Raw genomic sequence first — 20,060 nt, forward strand, 5'->3', positions numbered from 1 at the left:
CAAATTTCGCAGTTCTTTAATTTGAAGAGGTTGGAGCCTTGGATAGATTATTTTATTTTAGAAATCTAGTGTTGTGTTTGGTACTTTGGTTTAATAGAAAATAGTTAGAAAGAAACAGAAAGTTGAAGCTGAGGGAAAGCTTTCATAAAATTACTTAACAACTTTCCCTCAAATTAAAATTACATGCATAGAGCTGAATACACCCGTTTGCATGTACAAGAACATCTGGGGTTGAGTTGATTTCATTTCCCAACCGATATATCCAGACTGCTTAAAAGCTGCAACCTTATGTTCAACGCAATGCTACCAAACAAAATACCGAAACGATTTTATTGCAGAGAACATTAATTTCTTTGTCAACCTCAACCATATTCAAGCCAAACGAGGGAAAATATATGATAATAGTTCCACAAAATTCCTAGTACGTAGTAGAGTCCTAGAAATACTTGAATTCTGGGTAGAGAATTTCTTCCAGGAAACATCTATCATTTTGCATGTCAGTCTTCTTGTCTACCCGCCTTCATGCAAACACACCATGAGTTGGTAATTTAACTACTTCCACAATCATTTTGATAGCTGTACAGCGCGGTGAGCATTTATTGGCTTACAACTTGTGCCCCACGACGTGGCAAAATGATTTTTCTGAAACCCCTCTCTCCCTATTGAAAAGGAGTTAAAAGGGGGTCTTTGTCTAAGTCATGATCATGGACCATGAGTGATGATCATGACCACGTCTAAAATTTGAACTATTTAAATATCATAGTTAGGACTAGAAGATAAAGATCTCGGTCATAATAACTATCGACATTAGTAAAGGAAGAAATTTCTCGGAAGGAAATAAATTAAATAAAACTAGACTTTTGCAATTGACCTAATTACTTGCATGGCTTAACTCCAAAACAATGAACATGAAATTAATCCCAAGCTGGATGTATGTGTAGACCAGGTCATTCATTATACAGTTATTTTGTTATGGTTTCACTTAAAGTCACATTCCACATTGCCGCCACCATGTTTTATTCACACCAACTCACCAAGCAAGCAAACTTTAAAGCTTACAAAAATGCTTTAAAAACTTCTTATTAGATGAAGATCAAGACCCTGGATATCCAGAAAGCAAAAACCATAAGAAAATTGTAAGAGCAAAGCATCTAGCTATGGAATATCTTCTATACTTGTATATTGAATTTATGGGAAGATATTTTGGTTGTGCATCTGATTGTTGTGTCTTCAGAGTATACACATAGTTTTTACTTTTAGGAAATCCCGTCTCACAAAAATTAAGGGGGTGTTCCACAAGTTGGTTTTTGCTTCAAAAAATAACTCATATTTTTGAAATGGTGTTCTCTAATGTGATTTTTTTCCCAGTTTCAGAAAGGCAAAAACAAACAAAACAAGCTTGTTTGGAAGCTAAGTGGTTCTTAAAACCCCAAACACAGAAAACATGTTTTTGGTTATATGTATGTTTTTTGTTTCCAAAACTGAAACCGAAAACACATTCTTCAATTTCTGGTTCGAAGAACCTGTTTTCATCTGGTTAGTTAATACAATGTTTCATAAATCAGATAATTTCTACACCACACAATTTGTTTTTGTTTAAAAAAAACATTATTTTCATAATTTAAAAACATGCATGTATTGTTTTAAAAAAAAAACTAAACAAAACCAACTTATTTTTACCTTTTAAAGCAAAAAAACAGAGTTCAAGAATGAGTTTTTTGTTTTTGCTGATGTGATGAATTCATGACAAATAAAAACAAAAAGCATTCATGTCGTAGAGCACCTTCTGAAACAATCAAAACGATGTTTTTTAAAACAAAAACAATGTTGAACTGTATGATTTATGAAAGATGATGAAATATTCCACGATTTAAAGTAAAACCATGCATGTTTTTCAAACCAAAAATTCAAAAACTTGTTTTTGGTTTTTGTTTTAGAAAAAAAAAAAGCATTTCCAACCAATAAGATGTTTCCCAAGAAACAATTTGTTTTCAATTTTAAAACTCACGACGAAAACAAATAAAACAATTCACATTGAATCACACCCCCGAATTGATTATTTATTATTTTGTTGCTTGTATCGTAGATACAGGTTTGACCCCCGCCTCCCCGTTCAGCTCTTCTCCATTTCGACGTAATCAATTTTGATAGAGACCTTCATTTGATCTTCCGTGTACATATGTTAGATAGAGGTGGACGTGTATCAAAGTGTATACACACGCCCAACGTCAAATTTGGGTGTGTGTGTGTGTGAATGTGGAGAAACTAGAAAACGGGTCCAGTCTTCTCTAGATAACGCGACGACTTCGAAGACGGCAAGACTCAGTTGTATCTCGCCGTTAAGAAAGATCCACTACTTGCAGGAGCCCGTTCTTGTAATATAAAGCCGTCGAACACACACAGAGCTTCGGCATATTTGCATAACGGAGATACACGATTTTGGAAATTTTATTCGAGCCCCTGCTGCACCTCGTCTTCTTCTTCTTCTTCGCCTTCCCTGTTTTAATTTTGTTGAAGCTATCGATCGAGAGTGAACATAGAGATGGCTAGTGGGATACTACAGGTGCTGCTCGTGGATGCGCATTGCATGCAAAATAAAGATCTTTTTGGTATGTAGTCATTCATTATTTGCAGTATTTTAGTGTTAGATTTCGAGTTTTAGCTTTGGCTTTGCCACTTTGTTTTAAGATTATTCGGTTCAAATCTTTCATATATTCCATTCCTCTAAGATCAGGTTTAATCTTGCAGCTAATATGGACCCATATGTTGTCATAAAATATGGAAAGGAAGAGCGCAAGAGCTCCGTTGCTCGACGTCAGTGAGACATCATCAATTTACATAGCTAGATATTCTCCTTTCTTAATTAAGTCTGTGTATGTGAGAGAGAGAGAGAGAGAGAGAGGTGCATAAAATCGAAAGATGGTATTGGTACTGATCGAAATGAGGATTTGAAATGCATGCAGGACAAGGCAGGAATCCTGTATGGAACGAGAAATTTACATTCAAGGCGGAGTATCCAGGGAAAGTTGTTGGCCCACACAAGCTAACCCTCACAGTCATGGACAAGGATACGTTCACCGCCGATGACTTCGTCGGTGAATCAACGTAAGTGAAATCATGTAAATGATGATTATCAGCTTATTGAAACTTGAAAGAAAAATGGGCTCGTAATTAAATTAGATTGACCTCCTTGCTTAGACCCTCCCTCCAATTCACCCAAACCCTGCTTCTCAGTTGACCATTTCAACCTCCCACAAAGATCAATTGGCCGCTGCCCAACTGTTTTAATTTGACATTACAATCTAGCTCTAAGCAATAATAAAAGGTTATATATGTATAAAAGAATATAATGCAGGAAAGGTACAAACAGAGTCCTCGCAAACATGAATTCATGTTTTTAAGTAGTTGATGACAGTATTGATTTCAGCCTACCTTTGAAGGTTTCCTTAGTCCCTTAATTGTGATCTTTACGCAAATATATGGAAGACGTAGAACGTTTTATGCTGTATGTATAGCTGTCATGGCGTGGTTAGAACAAACCGCCTCCCATATCGTTCTTCTGTAGGTAATTAACTGATTTCTTACACAAAGAAATAGAGATTTCATTCTTATTCATTTCACTCTTCAAGTAGCCATACCCAAGCTACTTTAAGTTTTAAAATGGACATAATCAACTGATTATTTCAGATTTTTCAATTACTCTAAGGTTTATCTTGTATATAAAATCTAGGGTTCCAATTCCAAGAAAGATTCTCTACGTTAGATAGCCTATTCCTTCCTCACACTTATAGTTTGGAAAGAGTACAAATAAAATAATACAAAATACAAGATTTTGCATTCTACACGTGTATTTGTACTTCTTGCAAATTAAGCCTGATTTATATTTGTATTTATACTCTAGAGCCTTTTTCAGAGGAGTACAAATACAAATGCAAAACCTTGTATTTTGTATGTATTTGCACTGTACATATTTATATTTGTACTCCTTCCAAACTGAGCCTAAGGAACTAAATGCAGCCCACTGATTATTCTTCACTGTTCAATGAATAAAATTTAAAAAAAGGGTCATTTATTAAAACATCTCGTATAGTTTCATGGGTTTATTAAAACCCACCCTATTGCTTGAATTTATTAAAACACCATCTATAGCTTACTAAAAGATTTAGGGAATTTGCATAAAACTCACCATGAGTTTTCAACATTTCTCTTAAATTCATCACAACTTTTCAAAATGTCTAAAACTCACCATGCCAGTAGATTTTTATTTTCCAAAACTCACATTCCGTTAGTGTACCATTAATGCTTCTTAACAGAGGTGTCCACTTCAGTATAAATAACAACTTTCATGACCAAATTACCCTTGAATGGTGAATTAGAAGAAAATGGTCTTTTCAGTTTTCAGTTTTCTTGTTTTTTTTTTGCATTTTTATTGTTTTGTTATATTTTTCAGTGTTTTTTATAATTTCTATTTTTTTTATATATTTTTCTATTTTCTACAATCTATAGAATTTCCTGTATTTTTTGTTATTTATTTGCAATTTCTGTCTTTTTTCTATAATTTTTATATTCTTATTTTGTTTTTCAATTTCTATAGTTTCTATAATTTGAAAATAATTTTTATTTTGTTTGAAATTTCTATATTTGTTATATTTTTTTGCAGTTTCTGTGTTTTTATGTATTTTATACTTGAAAATATTTTTTAAACTTTTCCTTTTTTATGTCTAAATATTAAAATATATAAGTATATATTTTATATTTTTCTATGAAGGTTAAAATGGTAATATATTAACACCATTAATCTGTTTAACGTCAAGTTAGTGACATGGTGAGTTTTAGACATTTTGAAAATTTGTGGTGAATTTAAGAGAAATGCTGAAAACACATGGTGAGTTTTAGACAATTTCCCAAAGATTTATTTAACCTTTCATTAGGATCCATGCATATTGCCATCTAGAAATGATCACGCCACTACCTAAATCAAGTGAAAAATGTTTAAGGGCAAGTACCCATGGTTTTTTATTTTGAAAGCACTTCTTATCAAGTTCTTAGAAAGAAATCATGTTTGGTTTCAAATCTACCAACAATGTTTGGCTTTATCACAATGAATAAGAGAAAATAAAGGCATATAGGCTCGTCATCTACAACATTGTTTCTTCCATCTTCAAACAGAGAACCAAATTGGTCCAGTGGAGTGGGTTTCTTTTGTTTAAAGTTGTTTAAACATACATTAGGATTAAAGCCATCACTTTCACTCCCTTAAAAGTCGATTAAGCAATTTGGTTGAAAACTATAGGGGTGTTTTAGCAAGTGATCACCCAAAAAAAAGAGTAAATAAAGTGCAGTTGCTACCATCCATTCATTGATATTTGGTAAGTATCCACGTAGAGATGAAACAACCGTCAGATTCATACCCATTTGGTGAATGCATATCAAATACCTGATTTTAATAATCACCATATAAATAAATGTTTATAAAGAATTTTTGTTAATAAACAAATAAACGGAAAGTGGTTCTAAGTTTTAACAAAGCAAAAATTATGGATATACAGAATCTACATAAAGGATGTACTGTCTCTGGGCATTGACGTGGGAAAGGCCGAGCTTCCAGCTCGCAAATATAGGCTTGTGCTCGCCGATAAGGCCTACAAGGGAGAGATTCGGGTGGGCGTCAGTTTCACCAAGAAGGTATAATTATGCACCCAGGACCAACCTATATGTTGTTGTTTTTGGTATTATTACTGTTTCTATCAAAACGTTTTGGATTGATAAATACAAATTGTTATACAAATATTACTTGAAACAAGCAAACCTTAAAAATGTATATGCACTTCTTGCTCCACGGAGTGAAATCTAATCATCTAGTTAGACTCACTCTCATATGTGATGTGATGTGATAATACATATCTCTCACCAATTTGTATTGATAAACCCCAAATGTTTCAAATAAAAACATTACATTGAAAAATATTGCATTCACCGGTGCAGCGTGGCTTGTGCAGAAACAGAAATTATTCATCTAATGCTTTGCTTTGGACACTAAAATTACAATTTATCATTTTTTTTTTTTTTTTATCTTTTTAGGTGGAAGATGAAAATTACGAAGGTCAGGGTGGATGGAAACAAAGCTCCTTGTAAACATGATTTCTTATTATAGAGTCCAGATATGATTGTCATTAACAACAATGCTGTGTGTCATTCTTTTCAATAAAATCCAATATGATAATTATGAAGACAGAGAGATGAGATTGGAGCACCAATAGAAAAATTATGTAAAAATTAATAATTAATCCTCTAAAAAATTGTAATCGGTTTCTTGTAATTAATGGCTAGTGTATGTTGAAGGACAACTATCAAATATAAACAGGTTGTACCTCATCATCATTAATATATGGCCAGATTGGTTATTTGGCTATGGCCTGATGGGGATACAGGATGCATGGGCCTCCATGGTTTTCTTTTCTACTTGTTGTTCCATGGTTCAATTAAGCGTTGGAGCCCACAATTGGATGGGTTGTACTTGTAAGATCAGTTTATCAAAAAAATAAATAAAAATAAAAATCCCTTGAATAATAATAATAATAGTATCTGATTTTTTTATTGATTGAAAAATGGATGAGAGCCTCTCTTATATTTGAGATGCAACTCTACAGTGGTGTTCATTCATCACAATTCACAACAATCGGAACTACTTTTAATTATGATCTGATGTTCCAAAGCTATCGATTGATTCCCATATTTGTGAAGAAGAAACAGTAGACGGCCTAAAGAAGCAACTTAGACAGAAGAAAATATAACTATAGAATCCCAAAGAAAATAGGTGAACTGAACAAGGTAGTGGCAAGTCTATTGGATCACTTGGACGTTTGTGATTAATTATCCTTTCGACGTCGCAACTAACCCAAGTTGAATTAAAGAAAAACATTTAAAATTAGTATATTTTATATTGGCAATTTCATTATTTTAATAGAATAAGAAAAGTAAAATAAACAATAACAATTGTCAGCCGTCTTAGCTCAGCCGGTAGAGCGCGTGGCTTTTAACCACGTGGTCGTGGGTTCGATTCCCACAGACGGCGTTCAATTTTTGAATCCCCAATTCTGAGTCCGAGGCTTTTGTTTTGGCAAAAATTAAAATATTTTGAGAATTTGAGTTACCAAATATTTTTTGATTTGAGAATTCTAGGTTTTGCCAATGTTGAACTAGTTTATGGGCTGGAGCCGGGAGCATTTATTAGGCTCCCATTCACAAAGCAAAACTCAAAAGGCCCAGCTGCTCCCTGCTGCACACAGACGAAATATGAATATGATCCATCCAAGTAAGACAACGACTGTAATGACGATTTCAAAGCCATCACAAGTTCACAACAACCAATCATCAGAAAAATAGAGCCACACCCTCATCCAGTTCATTTCTTTTAGCTTTCACATGAGATTTATAAATCGTCATCAGTATAATTCAACTTCTTCTCAATGACCAGTGGAAGGAAAACAGCCAGCTGCACCAAGAAAGCACCCGCACCAAAAACCATTTGAACTAATCATATTTGAGGTACTAATACCTTCATCACAGAAAATTAATATAGTAACAAGCCCATGAGGGTACAGTCCAAGATCGGGAGGAGATATTAGCACTATCAGATTTACTACACTCTTCCAACTAACCCAATAACGTAACAACTAACAAGTGGTGTTTCATATTCATATGATGCCTCTTCACAATTTGATATTAGCACTATCAGATTTACTACACTCTTTCAACAATGTTCCCTCTTTGGTTTCTTCCCCTTTTGTTATTACTATTCATCCCTTTTAATTACCACCACCACCCAGATTTGGAGACGGTAACCATACTGTTTTCTCTCAAAGATGAGACCAACGAGCTTGATTGATTATCGTGGAAGGAATAACCCCCTGTCGATTGCATCAAAATAAGAATATAATGCTGTGTTTGGTTTGAAAGCTTTCAAACCAAAACACGGCCTAAATGATCTAATTTGCAGAGCTTAGTAAGAACAAGAAATAGAAACAAATTTGAAAGACTTTGAAGGTTTGACCTCTACGACTAAATCGGACGGACACAAAAACAGTAAAGATAGATGGAGTCTATGGAACCAAATCAAATCACTTCACAGATTAAACATGGCAGTTAGCAGAAGAAACTCAACTCCTTATTAATTAATTAGTCTGGCGATCATTAAGAGGTGGGTTTTGGGGTTGGATCATTTGATTTCATCAGTACTCGTGCAAGCAAACTTTGTTAATGGCCGGGTTTTGGGTACTTAAATCCTCCTTTATGTGTAATTGTCGTTCTTTCTTCTATATAGTCTCTACTGTCTGAGGTTTAGATATTAAGCAGTTACCAAACGGCCTCTGGTAAAAGCTTAAGCCGTTATGGTGATCAGATGCCTGACTGCAATTTTATTTAGATCTCCAACAGTGAAAAATACGGTTCATTATTTATTGTGCAATATAGATGCTTGTCAGGATTGATCAGTAGAGGAGCTTACCTACTTTCTGACTCGAAGTGTCAACTTAGCACCCATGCAGATATTGCCTTAGAAGTATACTCGACGTCGATGGGTTTTAATGATGTTAACCAACTTATTTCTCTTTATCCGAAGGATTGTGATGGAGCGCAATCCGATCGATCTTAGTTGTCAATGATTTTGCTTCTGATTGGAGCGACAGGGAGTATAAAATGGGGAAGACGAGGGAACTCCAGGGGGAACCCGATGAAATAACTCCGAACCTCAAATTAGTATTCTCATAAAGGCAAAGTAAAGACCAGATGGTGCAAAGTTCACATATCTTGTTGTTGAGGGTAGGGGGCCTTTTATAACCACTTCACGCACTCACTTTGAAGCCCTTGTCAGGTCGGGTATGATTACCTTTGCTTCTGTCAGTTCGGATGCCGTCCTTTCTTCTGGAACAGAACCGCCACTGCTCTTTGTCGGAGCCGTCTCTGGAGATGGCGGTGTCAGGAGGCGGTGGCAGGTGGCCGTTTGGAGCGCGACCGTCAAGCGTTAGATCCCAAGTCAGTCAGGTGCACCGCCCTTGGGTACGGACTTCCTCAGTGTCAAGCATGGTACGGTTTGTTTGGTTTTGGTGTCTTGAGGGTGATGTGGTGGAGTGGTGAGCGAGGCGAAGTCTTGAGTTCGGAGGTATGTCATGTATTGCTATAGGGTAGGCCAGTTCGGCGAGGTGTGTCCCGAACTGCTATACGGTAGGTCAGTTTGGCGAGGTATGTCCCAAACTGTTACATAGGCCAGTTCGGGTTACTATCTGGCTTGGGGCCGAAGGAAGAGTTCGGGCTCCTAGTAGGGAGTTCGGTCCGCTGGTTTCTCCCTTTGTTGCTCGCGCCTTAGGCGTGTTTTTTGCGCCGAGCTGTTGCCTTTGCCACGTGTTGCGTAACTGTGAGGTCGGGCCAAATCTTCCTTCATCAATTGCCCCCCACTCCTCACGCCAAGGGTCTTGCCCTGGCGCGGAGAGTTTTGCGAGGTGGTAGGTGGATTTGTCCCGTTCTTCGAATCTTGACAGCGCGAGGTGCTTTGCCAGGGTTCTTCGATTTTCTAGAGCATCCGAAAAGGCGGGAGACGTGCCTACTGCTTATAAATGTTGACGGACGTGCCAGCGTGCATTTATTTTTAGATTTCAAAAATTCACGCCGCTGGGACGTGACGGCAGGTCTTTTAATTTTGAAAAAAGCGTGCCACTGCCGTTTTGAGGAGACGTGCGTTGGCAGTTGTCTGTTGTAGAGAGACGTGTGCAGCACGCTGTTGGTTTCAGAAAGACGTGTGCCGGCGCGTCGTCAGTTTCAGAAAGACGTGCGCTGACGTTTCATTCATTTCGGAGAGACGTGCGCCAATCACGTCTCGATCTCAGGGGACGTACGGTCAGTGCGAATACGGGCTGTCAGATTGGCTTTGATCTGCACTGTTGGTTCTTGGTTACTGTAGCTATAAATAGTAGGGGACCCCAATCGATTTGTCAGGTCGGGTATGATTACCTTTGCTTCTGTCAGTTCGGATGCCGTCCTTTCTTTTGGGACAGAACCGCCACTGCTCTTTGTCGGAGCCGTCTCTGGAGATGGCGGTGTCAGGAGGCGGTGGCAGGTGGCCGTTTGGAGCGCGACCGTCAAGCGTTAGATCCCAAGTCAGTCAGGTGCGCCGCCCTTGGGTACGGACTTCCTAAGTGTCAAGCATGGTACGGTTTGTTTGGTTTTGGTGTCTTGAGGGTGATGTGGTGGAGTGGTGAGCGAGGCGAAGTCTTGAGTTCGGAGGTATGTCATGTATTGCTATAGGGTAGGCCAGTTCGGCGAGGTGTGTCCCGAACTGCTATACGGTAGGTCAGTTTGGCGAGGTATGTCCCAAACTGTTACATAGGCCAGTTCGGGTTACTGTCTGGCTTGGGGCCGAAGGAAGAGTTCGGGCTCCTAGTAGGGAGTTCGGTCCGCTGGTTTCTCCCTTTGGTGCTCGCGCCTTAGGCGTGTTTTTTGCGCCGAGCTGTTGCCTTTGCCACGTGTTGCGTAACTAGGAGGTCGGGCCAAATCTTCCTTCATCAATTGCCCCCCACTCCTCACGCCAAGGGTCTTGCCTTGGCGCGGAGAGTTTTGCGAGGTGGTAGGTGGATTTGTTCCGTTCTTCGAATCTTGACTGCGCGAGGTGCTTTGCCAGGGTTCTTCGATTTTCTAGAGCATCCGAAAAGGCGGGAGACGTGCCTACTGCTTATAAATGTTGACGGACGTGCCAGCGCGCATTTATTTTTAAATTTCAAAAATTCACGCCGCTGGGACGTGAAGGCGGGTCTTTTAATTTTGAAAAAAGCGTGCCACTGCCGTTTTGAGGAGACGTGCACTGGCAGTTGTCAGTTGCAGAGAGACGTGTGCAGCACGCTGTCGGTTTCAGAAAGACGTGTGCCGGCGCGTCGTCAGTTTCAGAAAGACGTGCACTGACGTTTCGTTCATTTCAGAGAGACGTGCGCCAATCACGTCTCGATCTCAGGGGACGTACGGTCAGTGCGAATACGGGCTGTCAGATTGGCTTTGATCTGCACTGTTGGTTCTTGGTTACTGTAGCTATAAATAGTAGGGGACCCCAATCGATTTGTCACTTCTGCGGTTTGCTTTTTGAGCTCCCGTCCAACTTTTCAGCTCCCGTCCAGGCCTTTTAGTTTGCGTCTAGGCTTGTTACTTCGCCTTCAAAACTTTCTTCCGGTGAGTACCTTCCTGAATCCACCTTTTCTCCTCGATGTCTAGCTTTGATAGCTCAGCCGATTCTTCAAGTAGAACTGATGTAGGTTCTACGAACCGAGCCGTATCCCCCGATTGCCTTAGTGATCCTGAGGTGGAACTTGAGGATGACTTCGAACCCGTAGGCCGAGCCATTTCGGGCAGTTTGGCGTCTACCTCTCGTCGAGGTCAGATGTTAGACAGGTTTGGTCCTTCGACCATGACGCCCGAGGGGCTCCAATCTCTTCTTATCTTTTACAATCTGGCTGGGGGGTACACCTATTTCATTCCTTCGGGTAGCTTTCCTTGGGAACATGGTCGTGATGAGATCATGATTTTTTGAGAGCAGCTCGCTGCGGGGCTGCGACTGCCTTTCCACCCCCTTCTCGTCGAGGTCATAAACCACTTCGGCGTTACCATTGGTTAGCTTCATTTGAACTCTATTCGGAACCTGGTGGGGACAGTCTCCCTTTTTTGCGAACAGAACTTCCCTTTAGACTTGGAGATATTCTCCTCTATTTTAATGCTAAAAAACAAGCGAGTTCTCTTCCCGGGGGAAGATGGGCGTATTACCTGTCTCCTCGCCCAGGCTTCAAGCTTCTGCACGAACTTCCTAACAAGGTCCCGACGTGGAAGCGGGATTACTTCGGGGTGCGAAGTGTACAAGGGTGGCCTTTTCAGACCGGGTGGGGGGAGGCCGCTCCTGATTCTAGTGTCACTCTCGATAAAGAAACGGTGAAGGGCCTCCAGCAATGGGCACGACATGGTTTAAAGTGTCATCAGTACTTAACAGAGGCCAAGCTTATTGCGGCTGGCCTGAGTTTGGGTAGGTTTCTTAGCTCAGGTTTCTTGTTTGATTTGTTCCTTCGTTTTTTTTGATGTCGAAATCTTTTCTGCATGTGTGATGGACGCAGAGAGGACTCGTGGGGGGCGCTTGTTCCAAGGCATGAAGAGGAGGAAGTGGGTTGCCAAGCGAACTCGTACCGAGCTGCCCCAGGATGAGGAGCCTCAAGTTCCAGGCCACACGTAGGAGGATCTGCCCAGGGAGCCCGAGGTGTCTCCGATGCATGAAGCGGCAGGGGCCCCTTACGCCGAAACCACTCACACGGGTGCTACCGCCTACTCGAGTGCTCCTGCTTACTCTGGGTTCGCTCATACGTGAGCTAGGCCCTCGGGTTCGGGAGCTCAAGGGGAGTTCAGGAGCGTGTTGTCACCGAACTACGCTCTTTAGAAGTGTAAAGAGGCTACTTTCCCCGAGGAGATCGCGGCGTGGACCGATATTCCCTTAAATCAGGTCACCTACCATGCCGTAACTCATGCTATGGTGGTAAGTCAGATTATGTCTGCCTTCTTCATTTTCTATCCTTCTTGCTGTTGTCGCTCATTTGTTTCTTTTGGTAGGTGAACTCTTCTATTCATGCCTTAGCGGCCCAGGTGGAGAGGAGCTCGCAACAGGCGCGAGCTGCTGAGGCGGCCGCTCATGCTACCGAAGAGGCTTTTCGTGCCGCCGAGGCGAATACCCGAGCTGTTGAGGCAGCCGCTCATGCTGCTGAAGAGGCTGCTCGCGTTGCTATGGCCAGGCAAGCGATGTCTCAGTGGGATGCCGAGGCCATGGGGGTAGTCGTGAAGCATATGGCAGATCTGAGGTTGAACCTGCAGCATCAGGTCGAAAATCTTCAGGAGGACATCAGGGAGAAAACGCAGATCTTTTCCCAAGGTATTGAAGATGCCAAGAAGAAGGCCGTTGAAGACTACATTGCCTCGCCGCGTTTTGACGACTTGATGGTGGATTCTTACAGAAGGGGATTCAAACTGAGCCGGTGGATGATCCGGAACACGTATCCTGCTATATCCACTTTGCGTATAACTCAGGAGATGGCCAATGCTGCCGATGGCGAGCCGGATTCTGAGGGTAAGGCAGGGCCTTCGGGTGTCGTTGAAGTGCCTACTGATGGGGAAGAAGTAGCTCTGGGTTTGTAATAATTTTTTTTTGTACTCTTCCTTTTCTTGCGATGAAATAGACAATCTTTGTGGTTAAGTGTTCTTTTTTCCGAACTGGTAACAAGCCCGATCTGTTTCTTACCCGGGTCATTGTACTCGCACGTCCTGTTTCGGTGTTTAATACTTAGCCTCTTCTCCGCTTTATTCTTTTGATTGATATTTTGTCGAGCTGATAATATGCCCGACTTTTCTTTGCTCGCTTATGGCGAGGTTCCTCTTGTTGGCTCTACATCTTGGCCCTAAGGGTCTTGTAGCGATTTCGTCCACTTCGCTTGGTGGTTTATAGGTAGTATCGCCTTAAGTTAACAATGTTCCACGCTCGGGGTACTTGTTTGCCTTCTAAGGTTTCGAGCTCGTATGCCCCCCCGAGCGCTCTCTTTACCTTATAGGGCCCTTCCCAATTTGGTCCAAGTTTGCCAACACCGGGTTCGGGCACCATAATCTTACGGAGAACCAGGTCGCTGACTCGGAAGCTTTGTTGCTTTACTCTGGCATTGTAGTACTGAGCTACCTGCTGCTGGTAGGCCGCTGTCCGGATGTGCGTGAGTAGCTCTTCCGCCCACAACCCCTTAGCTCGATCTAGACGTGCTTTCAGTCCGCGCAGGATGACTCTATTCATTACTTCTGCCTGACCGTTTGCCTGTGAGTGTGCGACCGATGTGAAGTTCTGCCGAATCCCCATATTCTGGCACCACTCTTGGAACTTGATATCCTCGAACTGCTTGCCATTGTCAAAGATCAGTACCCGAGATAACCCGAAGTGACGTACTATGTTCTTGCAAAAGAAGTTCTGTATGTTTCAGGCCGTAACTATTGCCAGAGGTTCGACTTCTATCCACTTTGTGAATTAATCTACTGCCACCACTAGGAATTTTCTCCCACCTGTTGCTGGCGGGAATGGCCCCAGGAGGTCGATGCCCCATTGTGCAAAGGGCCATGGGCTGGCGAGGTATTTGAGGTCGGAAGTAGGCTGATAATGGATACTGGCGTGCTTCTGACACTTGTCGCATTTTCTGACGAGCTTGACAGCTTCTACCTTCATCGTTGGCTAGTAGTATCCAACGACGAAGGTCGAAGTGCTTTTTGGGCGAGTGCTCTACCCCCCAGGTGTCCGTCGCACAGACCTTCATGAGTGTCGCGGAGTACGAGCTCGGCTTCGGCAGATCGCAAGCAACGAAAGTAGGGGAGCGTATAAGACCGTCGGTACAAACGTTCGTCAATTATGATGTATTTGGCTGCCTGGCGCTGCACCCTCTTGGTCGCATTGCGGTCTGCAGGGAGGGTTCCATCTAGCAAGAAGCTTGTGAGTGGGTCGATCTAGATCGGCTCTGGTTCCAGGACGGGAGCGACCTCCTTTGCCCCACCGAGAATACTAGGCCGAGGTAAGTCCTCTATGTACACGGTTCTCATGTTGTTGTGACTTGTGCTGGCCAACCGGGACAGAGCGTCAGCCTCAGTGTTCTCTGACCTCGGGATTTGCCTGATGAAGTGTGACTGGAAGTTGAGCAGGGCCTCTTTTACTTTCGCCAAGTATGCGATCATGGAGAGCCCACGTGCTTCGTACTCGCCCGTAACCTGGTTAGCCACGAGCTGGGAATCGCTGCAGATGACTATGTGCTTTGCTCTTACCTTTTGCGCTAGGTTCAACCTGGCTATCAGTGCTTCGTATTCTGCCTCGTTGTTAGATGTCGCGAACTCAAAGCGTAGTGGGTATTCCAATTTTGTGCAACCCAGGCCGCATAAGACTATTCCAGCCCCGCTGCCTTGCTGGCTCAAGGAACCATCTACGTGAAGGATCCAGGGCTCCTCATCCTAGTTTGCGCTTGGCCTGACCAGCAGAGATGCCACACTGGCCGCTACTTCACGGGGTTCAGACTCTATTGGCTTGGCAGCTCCGGGTTTGCCCGAACTGGGGACCTCGGGCTCAACTTGTTGAGGGGCTTCGAGGCTAAAAGTGCACTCAGCGATAAAATCTACTAAGGCTTAAGCCTTAATTACGGGCCGTGGTTTGTACTGAAGATCGTACTCGCTGAGTTCGATGGCCCACTTCGTTAGCCGACCGGAGACCTCGGGCTTCAGCAAGACTTGTCATAGGGGTTTGTCAGTTAAGACGACAACCGTGTGAGCTTGGAAATACGGGCGGAGTTTTCGAGCTGAAATCACTAGTGCATATGCTATTTTTTCTATCTGCGGGTATCTCGTCTCTACTCCCTGCAGAATTTTACTAGCATAATAGACGAGTCGCTGGACCCGATCTACTTTCTTTATTAGTACCGAACTGACCACCTCGTCGCTCGTCGAGAGGTACAGTTCTAAGACCTCGCCCTCCTCAGGTCTGGCTAAGGTTGGCAGAGTGGCGAGGTAGGTTTTTAACTCGTCGAACGCAAGCTAGCAATCTCGGGTCCATTCGAACCCTTTGCCTTTGATTGCCTTAAAGAAAGGCAGGCAGCGGTCTACCGATTTGGACATGAAGCGGCTCAGTCGGCTATGCGGCTGTTTAGCCTCTGAACCTCTTTTACTTTCCGGGGTGGTCTCATATTAAGGATGGCCTTTATTTCGTCTGGGTTGGCCTCAATACCGCGCCGATTGACAATGTACCCCAGAAACTAACTCGAGGTGACACCGAAGACACACTTGTTTGGGTTTAGTCTCATTCTATATTGATGCAGAATTTGGAAGACAGAATCCAAGTCCTTTATTAATTCCTGCGAGAACTGTGTTTTGACGACCATGTCGTCTACATAACACTCTATTTTCGTGCCGATTAAGGGCCAAAAAAGCTTATTTACAAGTCTTTGGAAGGTCGCCACAACATTCTTTATTCCGAAGGGCATGACCTTGTAACAGTACAGGCCGAACTCAGTTATGAAGCTGGTTTTTTCTTCGTCGGACTGGTCCATCTTGATTTGATTGTAGTCTGAGTATGCGTCCAGGAAGCTTAGCAGCTCATGTCCCGAGGTTGCGTCCACTAGGCGGTCAATTCGGGGCAGGGGGAAGCAGTCTTTTGGGAAAGCTCGGTTCAGGTCGGTGTAGTCAACGCACATGCGCCACTTGCCATTAGCTTTTTTCACCAGCACTGGGTTGGATACCCAGCTCGGGTAATGAACTTCCCTTATGAAGTCTGCAGCGAGGAGCTTTTCGACTTCTTCGTCGACCGCCCTCCAGCGCTTCGGGGCTAAATTGCGTTTCTTCTGTCTAATGGGTCTGACTACAGGGTCAGTGTTAAGTTTGTGAGTTATAAGGCCAGGGTCAATACCGGGCATATCTGCCGCGAGCCATGCAAAAATATCTAAATTTTGAAATAAGAAACTCACCAGTTCAGTTCGTAGAGGTTTCTTAACGGAAGCACCGGTTTGTAGCATTTGCGCCGGATTTGTAGCCGAGGTCGGGATTGCGACTGTTTCCTCAGTGGGCGAAGCTTGTTCCTCGCCCTGCTCCGCAGGCCGCTCCAATTTGATGTCGTCAGCTGCCATGGTTTTTCCCTTTAGGGCGGCAACATAGCATTTGCGGGGCTCAAGTTGGTCGCCCCACGCTACCCCCACACCAAAGTCGTGGGGAACTTCATTGCCAGATAATAGGTGGAGACCATTGCACGCAGGATGTGCGTAATTGGCTGCCCTATTATGGCGTTGTATGGGGAGGGGGTCGCGACCACCAGGAAAGCGTGGTCGAGTCTTACCGCGCACGGCCATGTGCCGACTTCCACAGGTACTGTTATCTTCCCCAGGGGCCTGACTTTCTCTCCGCTGAAGCCCACTAATGGAGTGTGTGCGGACTTCAACTCGCTTTTCTGCAACTGTAATTGGTTGAATGCCGTTTTGAAGAGGATGTTCTCCGAACTGCCTGAGTCCACAAGTACGCGCCGAACTTCGAAGTCGCTGATCCTTAGTTTTATGACAAGCGCGTCGTCGTGGGGATAGTGAACACCTCGCGCATCGTCTTCTGTGAAAAAGATCGGTTCTTCTGTCTTCGGCCTCTTTGGAGGGTTCTGCTCCTCTCGTGCCGCCTCGTGAACTGACGTCCGTGCTACTGCCAAAGTGCATCCTGCTACCACCGAACCGCCCACTATTACATGGATGGTTCCCCGAACTGGCCTCTCTTCTGGGGGAGGTCGCTGCAAGGCTTCGATCGGTCTGCTGCTCGACTCCGGGGCATCCTTTCTGTGTTCCCCTTGCCGACCTGCTTTATTACTATTGTCATTATGTACAAAATTTCTCAAGTACCCGCGACGGATGAGTCCCTCTATCTCGTCCCGGAGATTATTACATTGCTCGGTACTATGACCATGATCTTTATGAAAACTACAATATAGATTTTTGTTCCTTTCGTTTTGGTTGCTTTTTAGGCAAGGTGGCCACTTTATGTAGGGGGCATCCTTGATCGTCATCAAGATCTCGGTCTGCCTTGTGTTCAATGGCGTGTAATCCATTCGAACCACTAAGGGAGATTGGGACAGCTGGTTTGGCTTCGCCTCTCGGGTCTGGCTTCTTCTGTCGCCTGGGTTAGAGGGCTCGCCTTCTCTTTTTCTTTTTTCAACCTCGCCTTCGGTTCTTTGGTTGATCTCTTCCTCTGTTCTCATGAACTTGTCTGCAAGCTTGAGGAAGTCGGCCACGGTTGCTGGCTGGCTGGCCACCATTTGCCATTTGAATTCTTTGTGCGTTACCCCTCTTTTGGCCGCTGCGAGCTGTACCGCGGGGTCTAACAAAGGGATCTGCAAACATGCTTCATTGAACCGCTTGATGTAGCTTCAGATGGGTTCTCCTTCTCTTTGGATTACCCCAAAGATACTTTCCTCAGTTCTGGGGCACCGCTTGCTGGTAACAAAGTGGGCGGTGAAGATCTGCACGAACTGGGCCCAGCTTCTTATTGACCCAGAAGCTAGGTTCCGGTACCAGGTGCGGACCACCCCCCTGAAGGTGGTGGTGAAGGCCACGCACATGCATGACTCGCTGGCCCTAGCGATGTGCATTTGTGACTGGAATGCGTCGACGTGGCCGTTGGGGTCAAAGGACCCATCATACTTGTCTAGAGATGGAAGTTTGAAGTCTCTAGGCAAGCGGACTGACAGAAGTTCTAATGAAAGGGGGGAAGGAATTGAGAGAATTGGGACGGTTTTTACCTCGTCTGAGCTCGTCTCTTCCTTGCCTCTGAGCTCGGGTAGGACACAAGTAGCAGTTCGGCGACTTCGCCGGCGCCTTCTTTGACTGGCGCTGCTGGCCTCCGTGTTGCCGAGCTCGATGGACCCAGACTGCTGGCCTGCTGCTAGGGCGCTGAACTGGTTCTCCGTGAGTGGGAACTTGGGCTTGGAGCGGCGATGTGACTTTGTGGGTGAGGTTCCTGACCCACCTGTGAGCTGCGAGGCGGGGGCGATTTTTCTTTGCTTTCGGCCTGGGGATGAGGCCTGACTATTAGGGGGTTCTAGGGTTGGGAAGCTTCTCCTCGGTGAGGTCATCCACCTTGAGGGGAGGCCTTAACCGGCTTCGAAACAGGGTGCCGGGGGGGGGGAGCAGTGACTGGTTTAGGTGTAGTTGAGGGAACTACTGCTGGTAATGGTGCTGGGAGAGGTGGTACAGTACCTGGTGTTGCTGGAGTTGGTGCTGCTGGAATTGTTGCATTTGGGCTTGCATTGCCTGCATGCATTGCATTAGATCATCTAGTTGCTTCTGGCAGGTTGCCAGTGGGACAGTAGTTGGTTCAGCGAAATTCGTTTCAATAGGGAGTGGAAGAGGGATGTTCAACGAAGGAGGGTTCAGGGGCGCCACTGCTTGTGGCACATTCAAACTGGGGATCCCATCCAATGAAAGAGGGATGGTGAACTGCCCAATGCACACCGCGGGAACATGGAGTTGCTCTCCGGTGGTGGCTGTTTCTGTTCCACATCCGACACTGTTGGAGGAGACCATGGGTGTTGGAGTTTTTGAAAGAAGGGTAGGTAAGAGAGATTTAGAGGGAGGCTTTTAGAAGCGTTCTCACAGACGACGCCAATTGATGGAGTGCAATCCGGCCGGTCTTAGCTGTCAATGATTTCTCCTCTGACTGGAGTGACGGGGAGCCTGAAACGGGGAAGACGAGGAAACTCCGGGGGAACCTGGTGAGATAACTCCGAAGCTCAAGTTAGTATTCTCTCAAAGGAAAAGTAAAGACCAAATGGCGCAAAGTTCACATACCTTGTTGTTGAGGGTAAGGGGCCTTTTATAACCACTTCGCACACTCACTCCGAATCCCTTGTCAGGTCGGGTATGATTACCCTTGCTTCTGTCAGTTCGGGTGCTGTCCTTTCTGCTGGGACAGAACCGCCACTGCTCTTTGTCGGAGCCGTCTCTGGAGATGGCGGTGTCAGGAGGCAGTGGCAGGTGGCCGCTTGGAGCGCGGCCGTCAAGCGTCAGATCCCAAGTCAATTAGGTGCGCCGCTCTTGGGTATGGACTTCCTCGATGTCAAGCATGGTACGGTTTGTTTGGTTTTGGTGTCCTGAGGGTGATGTGGTGGAGTGGTGAGCGACGTGAAGTCCTGAGTTCGGAGGTATGTCATGTATTGCTATAGGGCAGGCCAGTTCGGCGAGGTGTGTCCCGAACTGCTATACGGCAGGCCAGTTCGGCAAGGTATGTCCTGAACTGTTACATAGGCCAGTTCGGGTTACTGTCTGGCTTGGGGCCGAAGGGAGAGTTTGGGCTCCTAGTAGGAAGTTTGGACCGCTGGTAGGAGAGTTCGATCCACTGATTTCTTCCCTTGGTGCTCGCGCCTTAGACGTGTTTTTGCACTGAGCTGTTGCCTTTGCCACGTGTTGCATAACTGTGAGATCGGGCCAAATCTTCCTTAATCCGATTGTATTCAA

The 20,060-nt window shown here is 44.3% G+C and overlaps 1 protein-coding gene and 1 non-coding gene across 2 annotated transcripts; both read left to right on the forward strand.

The window, feature by feature from the left end:
- Positions 1 to 2,275: 2,275 nt before the first annotated feature.
- Positions 2,276 to 6,426, forward strand: LOC148870548 (elicitor-responsive protein 1-like). The gene is made up of 5 exons (XM_088967349.1): positions 2,276 to 2,609; positions 2,749 to 2,814; positions 2,964 to 3,105; positions 5,550 to 5,685; positions 6,082 to 6,426. The coding sequence occupies exons 1-5, from the start codon at positions 2,543 to 2,545 to the stop codon at positions 6,133 to 6,135; spliced, it is 465 nt and encodes a 154-aa protein (XP_088823475.1). The 5' UTR covers positions 2,276 to 2,542; the 3' UTR covers positions 6,136 to 6,426.
- A 576-nt stretch (positions 6,427 to 7,002) lies between these two features.
- On the forward strand, positions 7,003 to 7,075 carry TRNAK-UUU (transfer RNA lysine (anticodon UUU)). Its single transcript has one exon. It is a non-coding gene; the product is annotated as a tRNA-Lys (tRNA).
- Positions 7,076 to 20,060: the final 12,985 nt, after the last annotated feature.

Source organism: Nelumbo lutea, chromosome 2 (genome assembly GCF_056320005.1).
Source record: "Nelumbo lutea isolate HS-2025 chromosome 2, American lotus-T2T, whole genome shotgun sequence".
Lineage (NCBI taxonomy): Eukaryota > Viridiplantae > Streptophyta > Magnoliopsida > Proteales > Nelumbonaceae > Nelumbo > Nelumbo lutea.

What these genes read in the sequence shown, in the direction of transcription:
- LOC148870548 (XM_088967349.1), top strand. Translation starts at nt 2,543, where the DNA reads ATGGCTAGTGGGATACTACAGGTGCTGCTCGTGGATGCGCATTGCATG. An exon ending in GACTTCGTCGGTGAATCAAC is followed by an intron (nt 3,106 to 5,549) that starts GTAAGTGAAATC and finishes ATGGATATACAG; the next exon opens with AATCTACATAAAGGATGTAC. An exon ending in GCGTCAGTTTCACCAAGAAG is followed by an intron (nt 5,686 to 6,081) that starts GTATAATTATGC and finishes TTATCTTTTTAG; the next exon opens with GTGGAAGATGAAAATTACGA.